General features: G+C 39.4%; 1 protein-coding gene and 1 non-coding gene across 3 annotated transcripts in view; both read left to right on the forward strand.

Moving 5' to 3' along the window:
* Positions 1–15,212: 15,212 nt before the first annotated feature.
* LOC135274326 (U4 spliceosomal RNA) lies at positions 15,213–15,353 on the forward strand. Its single transcript, XR_010342176.1, has one exon. It is a non-coding gene; the product is annotated as a U4 spliceosomal RNA (small nuclear RNA).
* A 3,966-nt stretch (positions 15,354–19,319) lies between these two features.
* TTC8 (tetratricopeptide repeat domain 8) overlaps positions 19,320–20,536 on the forward strand; it is a 54,803-nt gene continuing 53,586 nt past the window's right edge. For both annotated transcript variants that reach the window (XM_021674951.2, XM_064375137.1), the window contains exon 1: positions 19,320–19,446. In XM_021674951.2, coding sequence (XP_021530626.2) covers positions 19,333–19,446 — 114 coding nt within the window. In that variant the 5' untranslated portion in view covers positions 19,320–19,332. The remainder of the gene's footprint in view (positions 19,447–20,536) is intronic.

Below are 20,536 nucleotides of genomic sequence, written 5' to 3' on the forward strand. Positions count from 1 at the left end.
TTACTCATAAGTGGGAGTTGAACAATGAGAACACATGGACACAGGGAGGGGAACATCATACATTTTGGGGCCTGTCAGGGGGTGGGGGACTAGGGGAGGGATAGCATTAGGAAAAATACCTAATGTGGATGATGGGGTGATGGATGCAGCAAACCACCATGACACATGTATACCTATGTAACAAACCTGCACATTCTGCGCATGTACCCCAGAACTTAAAGTATAATAATAATAAAAAGAAATGCCAAAAAAAGAAAGAAAGAAAACAGAGCCTGAGGCAATGATTAAGGCACTGATATTTTCATTGGGAAAGGGAAGCCCAGGCAACGAGGTTAAGGAAAAGAAAGTGAGGAGAGGAAAACTGTGAAGCAATGCAAAGTAACATAAAGTGATATTACTCCCTGGCTAACATCTTATCAGAAGTCATGAAGACACAGAGCAGGTCACCAGGCAGGCATATCCACTTGGCACACAGGAAGTCCCTCAATGTGCTGCAAGGACAAATCATGCCATGGAGTAATCCATAGTAAGGAGAAAGGATGGGAATTTATTCACCCAGCTTCCTCTTGTTCCCTCTTTCCCTTTGGTTAAAGTTCATCTCTCCAGGAGTTGGAATTAATACCCACACTTCCAGGTTTCAGTTTTCAGCTTCCTCTATGGTTTCTTGGCCACTGGATCACTGAACCCCAATTCTTACAGGGCAGCATGCAGAGAGCCAGGTGATACCTACACACACAGTGAGTTGCATTACAGGACAGGAATTCCAACCAAGCTTACTTTTATAATGGGCAGTAAACCTGTCTGAACTTTGCCCTGAAGGAGATGTCATTTTTATTATAGGGACAATAAACAAATCTGTCTCTGTTTGAGAAGAGGATCACACTATCTTTATTGTCCAACATTGTTCACTACAGAAATATCCTTGAAAGACAGTCTGGAACCAAGGCAGCAAGTACCTATACTTGCAAGATATGAGAAATGTGAGAGACCTACAGATCACTGTTCTAACACAGATCCAACACACTGCAGCCAAGTGTTTATTTACTGACTGGAAATCCTACTAAATTATGATCAGTATTTAAAATTTATTTTTGCAGCAACTGAGAATAATGACTTAGGCAGGTAATGCAATATAGTATATAGCCATAGTACAGCTAAACTACCAATAAGAAATCTATCTTGACCTCAGTCTAACAAAGGAAAACGTGAGAAATCTTTGCTCAGTAAATTAACATAACACCTTCAGGAATATAAACAGTTCTACTGAAACAGTTATGCAATATGTGAGGATGTAGTAACTGTGGATGCTTGCAAAGATACTAAAAGACATTATTTTATATTGTAGTGGTGATTATTCTGTAATTACCGCTGACTTGTTTCAAGTTTCTTCATGCTTCTAATTCCTTCAAGTACATTGCCAACAATGCTACTGTTTGAAAGCATGTCACAGAAAGTAAAAGGTGAAGAATCACCACCATAGTCATTTTTAAACATAAATTGAGTGCCCATGTTTGAACCATTGGGCTTGGTATTATGGTGAGTAATACAAAAAATGAATGCACAGTCTGTGTTTTGAGAAATTTATGTTCCAAAGAGAAAAATGAGATAAAGACATAAGTATCTTTAAAAACAAGTGAAAAAATATATAAACAAATGAAATATATATAACTGTATATACATATTTTAATATAAGCAAACACCATATTTAAAAAATTACAAAAGAATTATAGAGTAAACATGCTTTTACTAAAACATACATTTTTGAATTCTACTTATTAAAACTACATTTTTTCAAAAAAATAGATGTAGGAAAGATAATAAATAAAATTAGACTTACCATTCGTTGTGCAAAAAAAAGAAACTTGATTGTAAAGTTATGTATGGAAAGATAAAAAGCTAATTTTGATGTAGGAGGGCATTTCCTAGAGAGGCAAATGCACCTTAATTCTAGATAGTACATTTTTAGAAAGAGGAGATATGACAATTGCTGATAAAAGAAGATAAAGTCAGGATGCATAAAGGACAAGGATAGTAATGAAAGATATTTTAAAGTCACAGACTGTACTGGGAAATAAAACTAGTGTTTTATTAGTCAACAATTGAAACATTATCTCTAAATAATACCTTTACATTTTGCAATATTTGTTTTTATTTTCTTCTGTGCACCCCTATGAGCATTAGATAATACTTGATTTACATATTTTGCCACCATTGCAAAGTAAATATACTTGTAATAAATGTTTCCAAATACAGACTTGCTCATAATTTAATCTACATTATAATGAAGTGTAATTGGATGGGACCAGATAAATTCATTTAAAATTTCTTCTAAATTATAACATATTATTACAAATATGGGGTGATCATCTGCCAAAATAAAATATTGGAATATCACTGAGTAGTTCAAATGGTACTCCCTTATTTGTGATCCGTTCTAGTATACTCTAGTTTATCTTCAAAAATATTTCTTTAAAAACATGACAAAATTTACATCATTCAAAGGCATTCATATATAAAATACACTGTAAGATCTGAACTATATGTTACTTAAATATTATTTTTTTCAAATCTAAATTGCAGTTACATCCCCTTCCCCACCAACTTCAATTTGAAATTCTCCAATGGCTTCCCACTATTTAAGATGAAGACCAAAATCCTTAACAAGACCAAAATATCCCTCATGGTCTTGCTCCTGTCTCTTTACCCTCATTTTACACCCTCTTTGTACTCACTGGGACTTCTTATCCTAGGACTTCTTACTTTCTTTTAGTTCCTAGCACTTTGCCATATTACCCTGCCATAGGGACTTTTTTTATTTTTTGACAGGGTCTTGCTCTGTCACCCAAACAGTGGCACCATAGTAACTTACTGCAGCCTGAAAACTCCTGGGCTCAAGTGATCCTCCTGCCCTGGCCTCTCAAACTGTTGAGATTATAGGTGCCCAGCCTGATGGAGACTTTTTACATGCTGATCCTCAGCTGCTGGAAATGCTCCCCTCATTCAGGACACTTCAGCTGGTTGACTTGTACCCAGCCCACATACCTGAGTCAATTATCACTGGGCAGCAAAGTCTTCCCTGACCTTCCTGAAGATGTCACATTCCCTTCTCACGATTTCATAACAACCATGTTCCTCATGCTGAATATTGATCAAAGTTGCAGCTTTATATTTGCTTGTATAAATCATTCATGTCAGTGTTCCCCACTAGCTGTAAGCTCCTTGAGGGCTTTCATCAGAAAGGTTGGAGCAGAGTAGGAAAATGGAGAGAGCCTCCCTTAGTGGTACAGGCATACATGCCTGATTGGTGATCAACTGTCACTGGGGGAGAGATGCTAATCTCCACCTACTTTCTTGGAATCTTCTCATAAAGCCCACCCCAGGCAAAGATCCCCTGCTTGTAGGGAAGGGAGAGAACCAAAACCAAACAGTCCCTAGAGGGGAAAATATCCTCTGGGACCCGTGAATCTGCACCAATACAAAGCAGAGGTCTGCTTATTGTTAAGACAGAAGCAGAAAACGTTCCCAAACAAGATCAAACAGAGAACAAGGTAGTGTTTGACTGTCATGGGGAGATGGCAGGAGCACCAAGAAAGCCCTGTCCCCAGGCCCAGGTTCACAGTTCTGCTGAAGCCCAAGAGGCTGGACCAAAAGAACAAAGAACACCCTCCTGCCCCTACCACAATCTTAGTATAAGTAACAAGAACCAAGAGTCTGCTCTTGGGGAAGGGCAGGAACATAGAGAAAACCTCTCCCTCCCTACTGTGGCACAGTCTCTGCAGAGACTAATGAAAGTAGAGGGCGGAGCAGAAGCACTGGGAATAATCCCGCAGCACCCCAGATATAATACATGCACAAAGTAACAACAGCCCACTTTTGGAGGAATATGAAGCTTGTGGTGCACTGAAAGTAACAATAGCAATGATAAAGCCCAAAACTAGTTCAACTCCTGATGAGATTAACCACAGCTCCTATAATAACAGCTGGACAGAGAAGAAGCATACCCATTTCCAGGTATAAACAGCGCTATGTTCCTCATCCTCTGCTATTCTTCTATCTATAGTGTTCTGGTATATACTAAAAAATTATAAGACACACAGAAAGCAAGGCAGGGGTTCAGTGGATATTGTGAAGAGATAAAACAATCAATAGAACCAGATTCAGAGATGACTAGTTGTTGGAATAATCAAATAGGGACTATGATGGTTAATTTTATATGTCAACTTGACTGGGCTAAGGGATGCCCAGAAAAATGTAAAACACTATTTTTTGTTTTGGTAAAACATTAGCGTAAAACACTATTTTTGCTCTACAGTTATCTGGGCATCTCTTAGTCCAGTCAAGTTGACATACAAAATTAACCATCACAGTCCCTATTTGATTATTCCAACAACTTCTTTCTGTAAGGGTGTTTCCAGAAGAGCTAAGCATTTGAATTGGTACACTGACTAAAGAAGATTGCTTTTGTTGCAGAAAACAACCAGATTCTTGTCACACAACCAGGAAAATTTAGGCACACAGACACACTGTAAGGTAAGTAGGGCAGGGTTTATTGGGTGAAAAGAAAAAAGGAAAGAGGAACTCTCAGCAAAGCAAGAGAGAGTCCTGCTAGCAGGTCTCTTACCTCGTACATTGAATCCCAGGTCATCACCCAGGAACTGAAGAGGCTAGGCTCCTCCCCGCTGCAAATGGCACAAACTTCCTGAGGCTCCACCTTGTCCTCTCAGTGCACAGATGGGCATTCATTATTCAGAGAGAATTAGTCGGGAAAGGGTGAACTTCATCTGGGAACAGCAGTCTGGTTTTTCAGCCTTCAGGCTGTTTTGGGCTTGAAGGTGGAGTTTCATCAGGGACCCTTGCTGTCTTCTGTCTCTATCAATAAAGAAGGGCATCATCCAATCTGTTAAGGGACTGAATAGAACAATAGGCAAAGGAAGGGAAAATTTTCTTTCTACTTGAGCCAGAACACCTATTTTCCTCTACACTTGGACATGGATGCTACTGGTTTAGGGCCTTTGGACTCAGACTGGGACTTATGTCATCAGCTCTCCCGGATCTCAGGCCTTTAGGTTTAAGCTGAAACTGCACTGCTTTCCTGGGCCTCCAGCTTGCAGATGGCAGAACATGGGAGTTCTCAGCCTTCATAATTGCATGAGTCAATCCCTCATAATAAATTTCTTCATATATATCTACATATATCCTATTGGTTTTGAGTCTCTGAAGAGTCCTATTACAGAGAATTTAAAATTACTCTGACTAGTATGTTAAAGAATCTTGGGGAAAAGGTGGACAATATGCATGAGCAATGGGAAATTTCAGCAGAGACAAAAACTATAAAAAAGAATCAAATGGAAACTCTAAAAATACAAGATGTAATATCAGAGATAAATAATTCCTTCAACAGGTTCATCAATACACTGACTGACACTGCTGTGGAAAGAATTAGTGATCTTTAAATTAGACCATTGGGAATTGTCCAAATCAAATGATGAAGTGGAAAAAAGAAAATGGCGCTCAAGAGCTGAGACATCAAATAATCTAACATACATGTAATTGGAGTCCTAGAAGGAAACAAGAGTGTCCAGGCACAAAGACATATTGGAGGATATAATAGCTGATAATTTTCTAAAATTAATGAAAGGTAACAACCACAGGTCCAAGAAGTTAAGAAAATCGTAAGAAGGATACATATAAAACATACACACAAGCAATCCTGGACATATCATGGTCAAAGCACTGAAAACAGAAGATTAAAGATAAAATTTTAAAGAAAAAAGTTACATTGAGAGGAACCAAGATCTGAAAGATTCTTAAAAGGTCACATATCCATGGTCAATATATAAAAAGCAAATGAAATTTATTAATGGTGTTGTAATCCAAAACAATTTGTTAAACCTCTTTGATTAGCAACAGCATCAAGAGCAATTTGCAAGCAAATAGTTAACTCCGCAGAGGCATTATTCCTCTGAAGGCTCTGTAAAAGTTTTGATCACTCTAATTTGGCTGATAATAACAAGTGAGTTAGGGCAGCATTTCTTAATCTGTCCTCCAGATCAGGAGAAGCCTGTGAAACTAATAGTTTTTCAAATGTAGAAAGACAATTGTATGCTCTTCAGCACAAGCTAAAAGATCAACTTGTTTAGGACTGGATCATATCATAGATATAGTGGTTAGCAAAAAGTTTTTTGTTTTCTTCTTTATATTTTAACTTTGAAACAATTTCAGGCTGAAAGAAATAATAAAGAGAATCCCTGTGTATTTTAATTTTGATCCGTATTTCTTGATTCCTTGAAATTAACATTTATTGGATTTCCTTTACCATTCTTCCTCTCCTTCTTTCCCCCTCCCCCTCCATAAATTCATTACACACAAATTCATTTGTGAGTAAGTTGTAGACATAATGTTCCTTGTTTCTATATCTGTATTTGTAAATATTTGTATATGTGTGTGTATATTGCATGTATAGTGTGTGTTCTTGAGATGAAAGTTTTTTGTAGGGTTTTATGAGAAAGTATGGACATTGTGTTCAATTAAATAGTTTTTTGCTATCAAGTGTTAATATTTATTGTAATTATAATATTTGGATCTTTAAACTGAAAGTGATTCATAACTTGTATTGAGTATATTATTGGAAAGAAAGCCATTTATTCAATAAATTTTTGGGGGCACACATCATCTGCCAAGTACTATTGTAGGCACTAAAGATACAGCAAAGACTCTATTCTTGGTGCTTATGTTGTGGGGAAAAGGAAGTAGAGGGCAGAAATAGACAATAATATATATAATTGTCCCTTGGTTTCCAAGGAGAATTGGTTCCAGTATCCTGCAAAGATACCCAAATCCATGGATGCTCAAGCTCCTTATATCAAATGGCATACTATTTGTACATACCTACACACATCCACCTCTACAATTTAAACCACCTCTAGATTACTTATAATAACAAATACAATGTCAATGTTAAGTAAATAGTTGTTATATTGTATTATTTAAAGAATAATGATGAGGAAAAAGTCTGTAGATGTTCGGTACAGATGTAACCATCTTTTTTACCCCCAATATTTCCTTCCTTCCTTCCTTTCTCCCTCCCTCCCTCCATCCTTCCCTCTCTCCCTCCCTCCCTTCCTCCGTTCCTCTTTCTCCTCCTTCTTTCCTTCCTTAACTTACTTTCTTTCTCTTTTTTCTTCTTTCTCTTTGTTTTTCTTCTCTTTCTTTTTTTCTTCTATCTCTCTCTTTCTTTCTCCTTCCTCCCTTCCTTTCTTCCTTCCTCTCTTTCTCTCTTTCTTTCTTTGTTTCTTGACAAGGTCTTGCTCTGTATCTCTCCTAGCCTGGGACTACAGGTGCACAACACCATGCCACCATGTCTGGCTAATTTTTTGTATTTTTTTGTAGAGATGGGGTTTCTCCATGTTGTCTAGGTTGGTCTCAAACTCCTGGGCTCAAGCAATCTACCCACCTCAGCTCCCAAAGTGCTAGGATTACAGGCATGAGCCATCATGCATGGCCTTAAATATTTTCAATCCATGGTTGCTTGAAGCCACAGATGTGGAACCCACAGTTATGGAGGGTCAACTATTCAATCATACTTCTAAAATATGTCTGGTGATATTAAAGAGAACTAGAGCCTGACAGTAATTAAAAGAGCAAAACTGGCCAGGCGTGGTGGCTCATACCTGTAATCATAGCACTTTGGGAGGCCAAGGCAAGGCGGTCACTAGGTCAAGAGATTGAGACCATCCTGGCCAACATGGTAAAACCTCGCCTCCACTAAATATAGAAAAATTAGCTGGGCGTCATGGTGCTTGCCTGTGGTCCCAGTTACTTAGGAGGCTGAGGCTGTAGAATCACTTGAATCTGGGATGTGGAGGTTGCAGTGAGCTGAGATCCCGCCACTGCACACCAGCCTGGCAAAAGAGCGAGACTCCATCTCAAAAACAATCAAACAAACAAAAAAAACAGAGCAAAATGATTTTCATTCAGGAAGTATTACAATCTGGGAAAAGAGACCTCAGTATAGAACTGGGCTCAACTCCAAATACAGCAAGAGCAAGTGGAGATTTATAGCCAAGGAAACAGGTTGCAGAGGGTTGGGGGGTGAGTGGTCGGTGGACAGAAATCACTAAGAGGAGACATCAAGGGTAGGGGGACGTCTTACTGAACTGACTCAACAGGCTAGGGTGATCAGTCATCCCCTGGGAGACAGTGGCAGATAAGGAATTTGATCAGATATCAAGGGTGATCAGCTATTGAGGGTGAGGGATTCCTGTTGACTTAGTATAATTCACAGTAAAACCAGACTCTGCAAGAATTGGACACGGAAGCCCAAGTTTGAGGTCAAATAGAGAAAAGGACTCAAAGAAGCCTGATTACAGTTTGGTCAAGGAGAGAATCTTTGTCTGGGTTAGTAGGTGCTTTGATGAAAAAATGTAAAAGGGAAATGAGATGGAGATTGTTTGGAGGGAGGACCTCTTTAACAAAGTGACATACTTCAGTGGGGACCTTTATGAAGTGGCAGAGTGAGGCAGGTGCATACCTGGTGGAAGAGTGTGACTGTCAGCGAATAGCAAATGTGAATACCCTGCTAAACCAGTCAAGGACCAGCAAGAAGGCCAGTGTCACTTAAGTGGAATGAGCAAGGCCGAGGAGGTAAGATATGGTTGGTGAAGTAGCCAGTAGTTACAAGTGTAGGACCTTTAGTTAGCTTGGTAGGGAGTTTAGATGGTGGTGGTAAAGCATTCTGGAACTTAATTTTTCTAAAAAATAGCAGTACTCTAGCCAAATCAAAGGAATTTTCTTACTCATTGTCTTCCTCTTACATATGTATATGTGTCTTTGTGGCAGATCAGAGTAGAAGGTAGGGATGTAAGTCTATACTGTATATTGCATTTTTCTTTTCTTTTCTTTTTTTGAGACAGAGTCTTGCTCTGTCACCTAGACTGGAGTGCAGTGGTGTGATCTTGGCTCATTGCAACCTCTGCGTCCTGGGTTCATGCAATTCTCTTGCCTCAGCCTCCCAAGTAGCTGGTATTATAGGCATGCACCATCAAGCCTGGCTAATTTTTGTATTTTTAGTAGAGACAGGTTTCACCATACTGGCCAGGCTGGTTTCGAACTCCTGACCTCAAGTGATGAACCTGCCTCAGCCTTCCAAAGTGCTAGGATTACAGGTATGAGTCACCACACCTGGCCTCTATATTGCATTCTTTCAAATCAGAAGTTTTATATTTTAAAATGCTTATATCAGGATTCCCAATAAAAGTTAAAGGTTGGTTGGGTGTGGTGGTTCCCACCTATAATCCCAGCACATTAGGAGGCCAAGGCAGGAGAATTGCTTGAGTCCGGGAATTGAAGACCAGCCTAGGCAACACAGTAAGACCCTATCTATACAAAAATTAAAAAAATTAGCTGGGCGTGGTGGTGCATGCCTGTATCCCCAGCTACTTGGCAGGCTGAGGCAGGAGGATTGATCGAGCCTGGGAGGTAGAGGCCACAGTGAGCCATGATCTCACCACTGTACTCCAGCCTGGGTGACAGAATAAGAGACCCTGTCTCAAAAAGAAAAAAATAATTAAAATGAAAGTTAAAGATCTTTAACTGTTTTACATATAAATGCTACATAGGAGGTAGATTTTATTTTGATTAAAATGTCATTGTTTCAGCTAAAAAAAAGTCCAAGTCTACTTTTCTTTTCATCAGCCGTGGCTCTTTGCCACTAAATAGGAATAAGGCACTCTTTCATATCATGTTCAATCACATCAGGATAAAATGGCACCAGAGATGGCTGTCACATAAATAGAATTTATACCAACAGAGTTCTCAGCCTACTTCAATTGTTGAAAATTAATTTATTTTCAGACTTCAGAACCTGAGTTTTAGAGTACAAGAAGCTTGATAGAAAAAGCAATTCAGTGTAATCAGCTCTCTTTATATGCTTAGTTTAAAAACTCTTTAGCCTGTCTTAAATGATATGAATCAGAGGGAACTGATAAATATTCCTAAAAACACCTGGATAGATCACCTTAGTGAATGTGTAACTGCCTGTAAAATTCTGACCGTGAAGTTTCCTGTGAAACAAGAAAATTTAGAATCAAAGGAGATGTTTGACAATTTTATTTTCACTTTCATAAAACCTTTGGCAAAATAACAGGTAATAACTTCACTGGAGAGCTGTAACAGAAAATAGATCTTGGCAATTGGTCAGTAATTTGAGATTAATATAATGCAAATCATGAACAAAAATTGAGAAGAATTTTATTTATTTTTAGGGAGGTTGCTAGTTTTATAGTGCTTTTTTGACTTGGAGGTTACTATAGTAGTAGCAGAATATTATTAATTGTATATTTCTCACCAGATAAAGAAAAAATTTTGTTTAAGTATTTCAAATGCCAGTAATATTGGATTGTGACTACTTTATGGCATAAAACAGTTTTTCTATGAATAAAGGCTCACGTGGGATTAAGACTTGAAAAAAATGTGAAGATCTGAGAACAAAGCTACAGAAATTAACTGTGTGGTATGGTCATAAATATTAACTTCATACCAACTGAAGAGACAAGGCAGAAATAGGATTCAGCATATAAGAGAATTAGTAGAGGATGAAGGTAGCATTCTAAATTACTGAATCAAAGTGTACAATAAATTACAGAATGCAAAATAAATATTTTTAAAAACAAGAGATTTCCTAGATAAAATTTTCTACAAAGAAAACTATCTGGCTGGGCATGGTGGCTCATGCTTGTAATCCTAGCACTTTTGGAGGTCACGGTGGGTAGATCACCTGAGCCCAGAAGTTCGAGACCAGCCTTGGCAACATAGCAAAACCTCATCTCTACAAAAATTAGCCAGGCATGGTGGCCCGTGCTTGTAGTCCCAGCTTTTTGGCAGGTTGAGGTGGGAGGATCACTTGAGCCTGGGAGGCACAGTTTGCAGTGAGCAGAGATTGTGCCATTGCACTCTAGCCTGAGCAACAGAATGAGACCTGGTTTAAAAAAAAAACAAAAACGAATTTTCGAATTCTTTTAGGTTAACTACACTTAAAAAGACTAATCTTCAAAGGCTTTGGCATTTTAATAAAAAATGTTATACAGCACCATGTTTTTAAATGGTTAAAATTGGTTTCCTAAGCATTTAAATAGATGCCAATGTACATATTCAAACATTACATTATTTATTTAAAATATAACTGTCAATTTTGCATTTGGTATAATAGCATAGTATGTATTGAACTTCATTCAACTATTCAACAAATGTCTGTAAAATGATTATCATCATGTGCCATGTGCTAGATGAATACATTTAAGTCTACTTAGGGAATCAGATATTACAATGTAGCACAATAAATTTTATTTTTTTATTTTTATTTTTATTTTTGAGATGGAGTCTTGCTCTGTTGCCCAGCCTGGAATGCTGTGGTGTGATCTTGGCTCACTGCAGTCTCTGTCTCCCGGGTTCAAGAGATGATCCTGCCTCAGCCTCCCGAGTAGCTAGGACTACAGGCATGTGCCACCACACCTGGCTAATTTTTATATTTCTTGTAGAGATGGGGTTTTGCTGTATTGGCCAGGTTGGTCTCGAACTCCTGAGCTCAAGTGATCTGCCTGCCTCAGCCTCCCAGAGTGCTATGATTACACCCAAAGACATGAGCCACAGCTCCCAGCCTAGTTGTATAATAAGAGTATTAATGGTATCTTGCAGACAGGCCCTTGGAGCACCTGTAAGGATCACAGCAGAGTGGGAATTTGACCTGAATCTATCTATACCAATGAGAAAAAAAAAGGCATGTGGGGAGGAGATAAGGACACTACAGATGTTGGACAGCATGTGGAAGAACACTATATAAAGTTTAGAAGGAGTAGGGAGAAGTCAAGTGTGGTTAGAAGCGTACATTTGGTTGAGGGTGCAGGATTCTGACTAACATGAGTTCAAATTCTGATTGTGCTACTTACTAGCTGTAGGACTTTTTGCAAGTGACTAAACCTAAGTGGCTATCCTTTCATCTGTAAAATGGGGATAGTAATAATACCCAGCTTTCAGAGTTAATAGGAAGATTTAAGAGCACGTGTGGAACCTAGTATTGTGTCTAACCTGCCCAGAGTGAGAACTAAATAAATGGGCCGGACGAGGTGGCTTCTGCCTGTAATCCCAGCACTTTGGGAGGCAGAGGCAGGTGGATCACCTGAGGTCAGGAGTTTAAGACCAGCCTGGCCAACATGGTGAAACTACATCTTTACTAAAAATACAAAAATTAACCAAGCATGGTGGCGGGAGCCTGTAATCCCAGCTACTTGGGAGGCTGAGGTAGGAGAATTGCTTGAACCAGGAGGCAGAGGTTGCAGTGAGCTGAGATTGCACCATTGTACTCCAGCCTGGGCGACAGAGTAAGACTCCATCTCAAAATAAATGAATAAAAATTAAAATAAATAAATAAATAAATGTAGCCATTTTTATATTATTTATTACTACTTCATGTAAGTAATATCAAAAAACATTTTGCTATATATTTCTAAGAATTTTTCATTCTATGTTTTAAAAAATTTGTTTTTATTTTTAAATTTTAATTTATTATCTATTTTTTTTTTTTTTTGGAGACAGAGTCTTACTATGTTGCTGAGACTGGCCTCAAACTCCTGGGCTTAAGCAATCTTCCCACTTAGGGCTCCTGAATAGCTGGGACTACAGGCACCTACCACTGCACCTGGCCATTCGATGGCTTTTTAAATGACAAGCGAGGGCTAATTGCCAACCTCTTTTAGCTGTTCTCTAAAAGAAAATAATATTTATTCAGGAATGGGGCATTGCAATGGAATATATGTGCCATAGTAAACTATATGCATATTCAGGGAGGTAAAGGATGACAAAGGTTTTTAAAGAAAAAATAAAGAGGATTACAGAATTGTTTTGAAGTGATGATCCTTCAAAAGATCCATAACAAGGATCTGTAACAAGGGTGGCATCAGTCAAGGTTGGCTGGCCGATGTCCTCACAGAAGTATTTTTTGTGAAAGTTTGTGATGATCTTTGTGCAGTGTTGCGCTTTTTGTAGTCTTTTGTGACAGTTTTTGTTACGAAGCAGTCATGCATGAGAATCCTCTCTTCATAGCCGTCCTCAGTTCTATTTGTCAGGATTTTGTTCATTTGTTTTTAACACAAATGACACCATTTTGATTCTGATGACTTTCGTGTAATAATGAGTTCACTTTTTCACACAGAGCCCAAGAGTATAAAAGTGTCACTCCTTCTGAGCAAAAATATGATAAACGAATTACTTCAGACTACATTCGCTTTAGGGAATAATCTCTACCCAAGAATCAGTGGTTTATGTAACTGACAGAGAACTTGATAGTCTTAAAAAGTCTTACAGAGAGCATCTATTACATGGTAAAAGGTCCAAACAGTGGAAAGTTTCTGTGAATTCAAGCATATGCATGTGGCTTTGCAAGTATTTTAAAATCATTTGCATGAGTAATTGTCCCTCAAAAGAATACGCTGCATTCGCGTGTCTCTTTCTTTAGGTCTGTTTCTGCCTCAGACTATTGCACTCAGGTTTCTGTTCCTATTCACTCTTGGCTCCCTGAAATGACTCTGACAAATGTTGCAAATAGATACCTAATGGCCCAATCAGTGAATTTTTTTTAAGCTTTTGGTTTCCATGAATTCTTAGAATTGAACATGGTTGAACTGCCTCTTCGTTTTGAAATTCTATGTGTACTTTAGCTTCATGATGCCATGTCCACCTGGTTTTCCTCTTATGTCTCTGACCACTCTTTCTCAGTATGTTTTATTTTTCCTCTTTTCATTACCTGCCTCTTAATGTTGGGAATCTGCAGGGTTCTGTCTTGGCTCTCTTCTCATTCTACAAATTCTCCACGGGATGATCTCACCCTCTTTATTGCTTTCCATGAGCAGATGTATAATAACATGAGTCTCAAATTTAATCTCCACCCCTGACCTCTCTCCATGGTTTCTGACGGGCTTCTATCTCTAGTCACTAATGGAATATCTCCATCTGGCTGTCCTAGAGACACTTAAAATCATTATGTCTCAAACTGATTTTAATCTCTCTCTCTCTCTCTCTCTTTTTTTTTTTCCAACCTGTTCTGTCTCCTTCATTCTCATCTTGGTGACTGGCTCCCCTATCCACACATGGACAACCTAGAGAGCTGGGAGTTATCCTGGCTTCTTTTCTTTCCTTAGCCAAATGTCCTCCCCATATTCAGTCAGTGTCCAAGTCCTGTTGATTCTATTTCTTGAACATATTTTGGCCTCTTCTGTCCATCCTCATTACTCCCAGCATCTCACAGCTTGACTACTGGAATAGTATCCCAACTGATCTCCTTGTCTTCACTTTTAGGCAATCAAGCTGTTTTGTTTCACTGGTAAAACTTCTCTGGTGGCTTTTCATTTAACATGTGCTAAAATCCAAACTTCCCTGCGTGGTGTTCCATATTCTTAATGATCTGGCTTCAGTGAAACTTTGTGTCTTCTTTTTTTCCACCTCTCCTTTTCTGCCCACAGGATTGTATGCTGTTGGGAAGCTTTTCCTCAGAGGCTGACAGCAGAGCCATTTACAAACCTCACACACAGGTAGAATCACTCAGTCCTGTGCCTATGTTCATAGATGCATTTTCTCACAGGTTTCCATCATGGCTCCCATCACCCTTTATTAAACTTACTTATTCGTATGCACATTTCACCCCATTTCTCTGGCATCTCATAGTATTTAAAACAATTTTTGGCATAAATATCAGTATCAATAGATATATATCAAGAACATCCTTAAAGAATTCCTCAAGAAACTTCCTCAAAGAACTTCCTCAAGGAACTGGGAAAATGAGAACAACCTCCCATCTCTTTGGTAATTCCTCAAACTGTTCTATGTCTAGCATGTAATAAATGTTGCCTGACTGAAATAGAGGAGCTACCTGGTTGCACACATTACTGATTCCCACCCAATGTGTTTTTGTGTTCTTTGAAAGACAATGTAATTGTGCCTTACTTGAATTAAATTGATGTGATCTCCACAATCATCCCATAAAATATCCACTCTCAATATCATCCTCATCTTCATTTTGAATGCAGTGTGGAAAATGCTGTGGTGGCCTCCAAGTACACAACCAGGCAGACTATTCCCGAGGCCCTGGAACTGAAAGGCTCATAGGCCAGATTAAGATGGTCAAATCAGTTAGTTTGTTAAACCAATTTAAAACATACAGTCTTAGCTTTGTGCAGTGACAATATGGTAGCCAATGAGGTTTATCCTCGGTGCAGTTATTGCTAATTGAAAACTTTTTCCAATAGCCTGCCATGACAACTTGCAAGATAGTCAGCATTGGCAATTTTTGACAGTCACTATGGAGACTGATTTTTTTTTTTTTTTTTTAGAAAAAAGTGGGAAGAAAGGAGAAAGAGATTCGGTGGGTGAATACATTTAGACCAGGCAGGTGAAAGGACCACACTACTGTGGGTCACTCAATGTTCATATGTTCTGCCTCTCTCTCTGCTTCATCTGCCTTCTCCAAAGATGGCATGGTTACAAGAACCAGAGTGTAGGTAAGAATGTTCAGAGATGGAAGGTTCATGGTGCCAATCTATGATTGCTCTATCAAAAAGACAGAGGTTGCCGGGTGCTATGGCTCACACCTGTAATTCCAATACTTTGAAAGATTGAAGCAGGCAGATTGCTTGAGCCGAGGAGTTCAAGAACAGCCTGGGCAACATGGTGAGACCACATTTCTACAAATAATTAAAAAAAGAAATTAGCCGGGCATGATAATGCATCCTGTAGTCCCAGCTACCTAGGAGGATGAGGTGGGAGGATCATTTGAGCCCTGGAGGTTGAGGCTGCAGTGAGTATGCAATCAGCCATGATCGTGCCACTGTACTCCAGCCTGGGCGACACAGAAAGATCCTGTCCCCAATAAATAAAAATAATAAAAAGAGGTAAGTATGTGTGGCTACACCTATAGCTCAGCAATGACCTGATAAGTAGTATACATTTTAAGCACAAAACAAGTGGGTTAGAATGGATGATACCAATGGGTGGTCATTTTGAGGGAGACAAGACTGATCCATGCTTTATGAATATTTAAAGTTTATTTTTCTTTCTGTCTCTACCTACAAGTAGCACTCCTGTTTTCTCCTTTTAATGTATGTTTAAGAAGTAAATGTCTATTCCATGTTTAACATGTTTCATGGGTTAATGATGTACTTATTATCTGTATTTAACATATGAGTTGATGTAACAAACTTACTGATAAGTTTCATCTATCCCATTTGTTTTCCTATGCTTTAGGGAAGAATAGAAAATTCTTAAATAATACAGCAAATGCATGTTACGTTATGAATAAAAAATCTGAGGCACAAGGCCAGTAAGTCGCTTCCACAAAGTCCCCACAAATAAGGGCATGGAAAGGTCAGGTTTCAAATATAAGACATCTGGCTCCAGAGACCTTTTTTTTTTTTTTTTTTTTAAAGTGACATGGTCTTGCTTTGCTGCCAGGCTGGAGTGCAGTGGCATGATCATGGCTCACTGCAGCCTTGACGTCTTGACTTACTGGGCTCAAGGTTCAAGTGATCCTCCTTGCCTTTGGCCTCCCGAAGTGCTGAGATTATAGGCCTGAGCCACCATGCCCGGCCTCAGAGCCCACTTCTTAATCACCATCCTAAACTGATTCCTAATTTGCCTGAGAAAACACAGCTGCTAATTCTAACCTTAAGTCCATTCTCTTCGTGCTAATTAATCTTTGTGTATAAGTACTTTGGGCCAGGAGATTTGACTTACTCATCTCTGCATTCTAATCACTGAGCACAGAGCCTGGGCAAATACTTGTTGACCAAGAGAATATCTCATTTTATACCTTTTGTTTTTCTTTTGGGTTATGTTAAATGGGCAGAATAATTCCAATTTAACATTTAAGAAAATTTAAACTTTAGCATTTAAAGTTAAATTAACTTAGGTATTTGATTTAAAACTGATTAACCTAAAGAAATATCTAGTTGCTAGAGAGTAAAAGATAAGGATCTATGAACTGAGATCTAGCATCGATTGTGAAACTGACCCTTTAAAGGGCTTGTTTCTCTGTGCTTCGCTTTCTCTAGTAGGAAAATGGTTCTAGTAACTCTTATCTATGCCCTTCACCAGGAAATGTTACAGTCTCTATTCTTCCTATTACTAGCATATCATTTTTATAAAAAAAGGTTTCTGCTTTATCAGTTAGATATTATTAAAAAATGTAAATCTGTCTATAAATTCATAAAATCAATGAACCATAAACATATTTACATGATATTAAAATGACATATTTTATATCCTTTTAAAGACACATTTTATGCTACATTTGGACTTGTTTTAACATCCTGCAATTTGCTAAATATCCTACAATTTTTCTCATTTATTTGACTGTTGTGAGAGAAAAAAATTAGCCTTCTGAATGAAGTTAACATATGTTATATGCTAGTAAAATATTTTAATGCATCATTTGTTTCACATTTATTTATATGTTTATTGGCATGTTTATTTCCCCACTTACGAAAATGTTTTTCTCTGTAGCAAGTTGGCAATAATCTCAACAGATACAAGACTAGAACTCACCATAATGGGTGATTAATCCTGGCTACCCATCAGAATCACCTGGGATACTTAAAGGAAAAAACTGATGGCCCAGTCCTACCTCAAACAATTTAAGTCAGTATTTCTAGGGATGGAATTGGGACATTAAGAACTTCCCAGATATTCTAGTGTAATCTCCCTGAAAGTCTGAATGAAGCAGCTCATGGTTTCTGGGTGTCAAGTGTTTAAGAACACACATGCTGATAATTGACAATTGGGCTCAATATTTCACAGGGTCTTTTTGTTTTCTGGTACAGTGTAAGCAGATTACTATGTAAGTGATTTTCAACCTGACTCCATATAGTCAGATGTTCTAAATAAACATTTTTAAAGAATAGTTTTAGATTTATAGAAAAGTTACAAACATAGTAGACAGTTCCCATATACCCAGTTTCTCTCTTGTATAAGATGTTGGCATATTTGTTTTTGTGTAAGATGGTACATTTGTTACAACTAAGGAACCAACACCAGTACATTACTGTTAACTAAACCCCGCAGTTTATTTGGATTTCAGTAGTTATCTTCTAATATTATTTCTCTTTTATTTTATTTATTTATTTATTTTTTAAAGACGGGGTTTCACCATGTTGGTCAGGCTGGTCTTGAACTCCTGACCTCAGGTGATCTGCCCGCCTTGGCCTCCAAAGCGCTTGGATTACAGGCGTGAACCACTACGCCCGGCCTCTAATTATTTCTCTAGTCCAAGATCTCACTTAGGGTACCACATAACATTTAGTCATCATGTCTCCTTCACCTCCTCTGATCTGCGACAGTTTTTTAGACATTCCTTGTTTATGATGATCTTGACAGTTTTGAAGAGTGCTGGTCAGGTATTTTGTAGAATATTTGGAGAAATTACTCTGCACAAGTAAACACTTGCCAAACAGCAAGTGCCAGGAGACGGTGTTTCACAAAGCTCTTTTTAAAAATTATTTTTTTGCACACATTATCTAGTTTGGTAAAACTGTCACAAATTTACAATCCAGAATCACCACGAAAGTCGAATTAACAAATGTATTAAGAGCCTGTAGTCAACCAGATTGCAGTTCCAACTCCCTAACTCAATGCAAGTTTAATAATTTCTCTTCTCTGAGTCTATGTCAGTTTCTCATCTGTAAAATGAGAAAAGCAAGGCCCTTGCAATTCAGACGTTGAGATTGGTGGGAAGGAATCGAGAAACAGAGTGGAGAGTTTCAGGATTTAGGGCTTTAGGTCTTGATGGGTGGGATGGTACTGTAGCAGCTGTTTACTTGTTTGTGTTTCTAGAATCGGAAGGTAAAGCGAGAGGGACAAAAACAAGCGAAAGTTAGAAGTAGGACAGACAACGTACAGAGGATCAACTCTCCAAACTTTTCAGGACCTACGGGGCAAGCCGAGCATTCGGTTGCTAGGCAACTGCGCCTCCTGGGAGGGTGGAGGACCCCAGGGCAGGTGTCTAAGTTACTACCTTTTTGTTTAGCTGCGGTGCCTGCTTCTCAAAGTTAATGAAACCTGTAGCCTTTAAAAGTAGACCTTTTTTTGCAACCAAAGTTTAGGCACGTTCTGCTGTAGCTGAGTTCTGCCGGAGGTGGTTTTTCTTTTTCCTGTTCTCAGGCGCGCTGCGGGCACCTCTCGGGTAAGGCCCCAGCCTTCGCGGGTTGCCAGGCACAGGCTGACGCCCGCCAGCTCCCAGCTCCACGCCCACAGTTCTCCTGAAGCCCCGGGCCTTTGCTGGCCTTACGTGCAGCCATGGGCTCGGAGATGGAGCCGCTGCTCCTGGCCTGGAGCTATTTTAGGCGCAGGAAGTTCCAGCTCTGCGCCGATCTATGCACGCAGATGCTGGAGAAGTCCCCTTATGACCAGGTACTGGCCAGCTCACGTCAGCCTAAGCATCCTGGCGCCGAGGCTGCGGGGTCTGGGGCGTCCCCCGGCCCCGGGTGGGGAGGCCGGGGAGGAAGGCCCGAGGCGGGGCTGACCGTTCGGTCCCCAGAGGCGCCCTGGGCGAGACCTTGTGGAGCTGCGGCTGGTGGGTCCCTTGTCCACCATGTCCGCAGGGATCGCAAGTTCTGTGCGTTGATCGCCCCCTCCTCACAATCTTCAGCCTTCCCTTCCCTATACTTGTCCTAGAGTGAGAGCCCTGAATTTTACTTTGATGAGGAACTTTGATAATTCATTTATACTTGCATATTGATGGGCGCTAAGCTCTCAGCGTTTGCGTTATTAATGTCTAAAATTAATTTGTATAAACAAAGATCTGTGACTCTCCACCTCCTGTTAACATAGCTGCTTTCTTCCTTTTGGATCGAACATGTGATCCACCTCATCTTCAGACTGTTGTCCAAGAGTGGAGGAGGCCAGGAGTTTAGCTTGAGGAAGTTAGAGGAACGAGAATCTAGGAGGGGAAAAGATACATTTATTATTTTAAAAATTACCTGGGCAAGGGAAGCTATAATTTTAGGAGGGAGATATGGGAAAGAAAGGCTCCTTACAAGAAGGAATGATGGCACTGATGAAAAGTTAGGCCCGGCACAGTGGCTCACGCCTGCAATCCCAGCACTTTGGGAGGCCAAATCGGGCGGATCACTAGATGTCAGGAGTTCAAGACCAGCCTGGCCAACATGGTAAACCCCGTCTCTACTAAAAATACAAAAATTAGCTGGGCATGGTGGCAGGCGCCTGTAGTCCCAGCTACTCCGGAGGCTGAGGCAGAAGAATCGCTTAAACCCAGGAGGCAGAAGTTGCAGTGAGGCGAGATCACGCCATGCCACTGTACTCCAGCCTGGGCGACAGGGCGAGACTGCCTCAAAAAAAAAAAAAAAAAAAAAAAAAAGTAAATAAACCGTAAATAAACTAGAGTAATGTGTATAGCAAGTGGAAAAGGTGGTATACATTGTATGTGAGGGGGGTACAATTCTGGTGGGCAGGTGGCTCGTGGAATAGACAAAAGAAGGAG

This window comes from Aotus nancymaae, unplaced genomic scaffold (assembly GCF_030222135.1).
Source record: "Aotus nancymaae isolate 86718 unplaced genomic scaffold, 86718_ANA_hifiasm-v0.15.2.pri h1tg000011l, whole genome shotgun sequence".
In the NCBI taxonomy this organism is placed as follows: Eukaryota; Metazoa; Chordata; class Mammalia; order Primates; family Aotidae; genus Aotus; species Aotus nancymaae.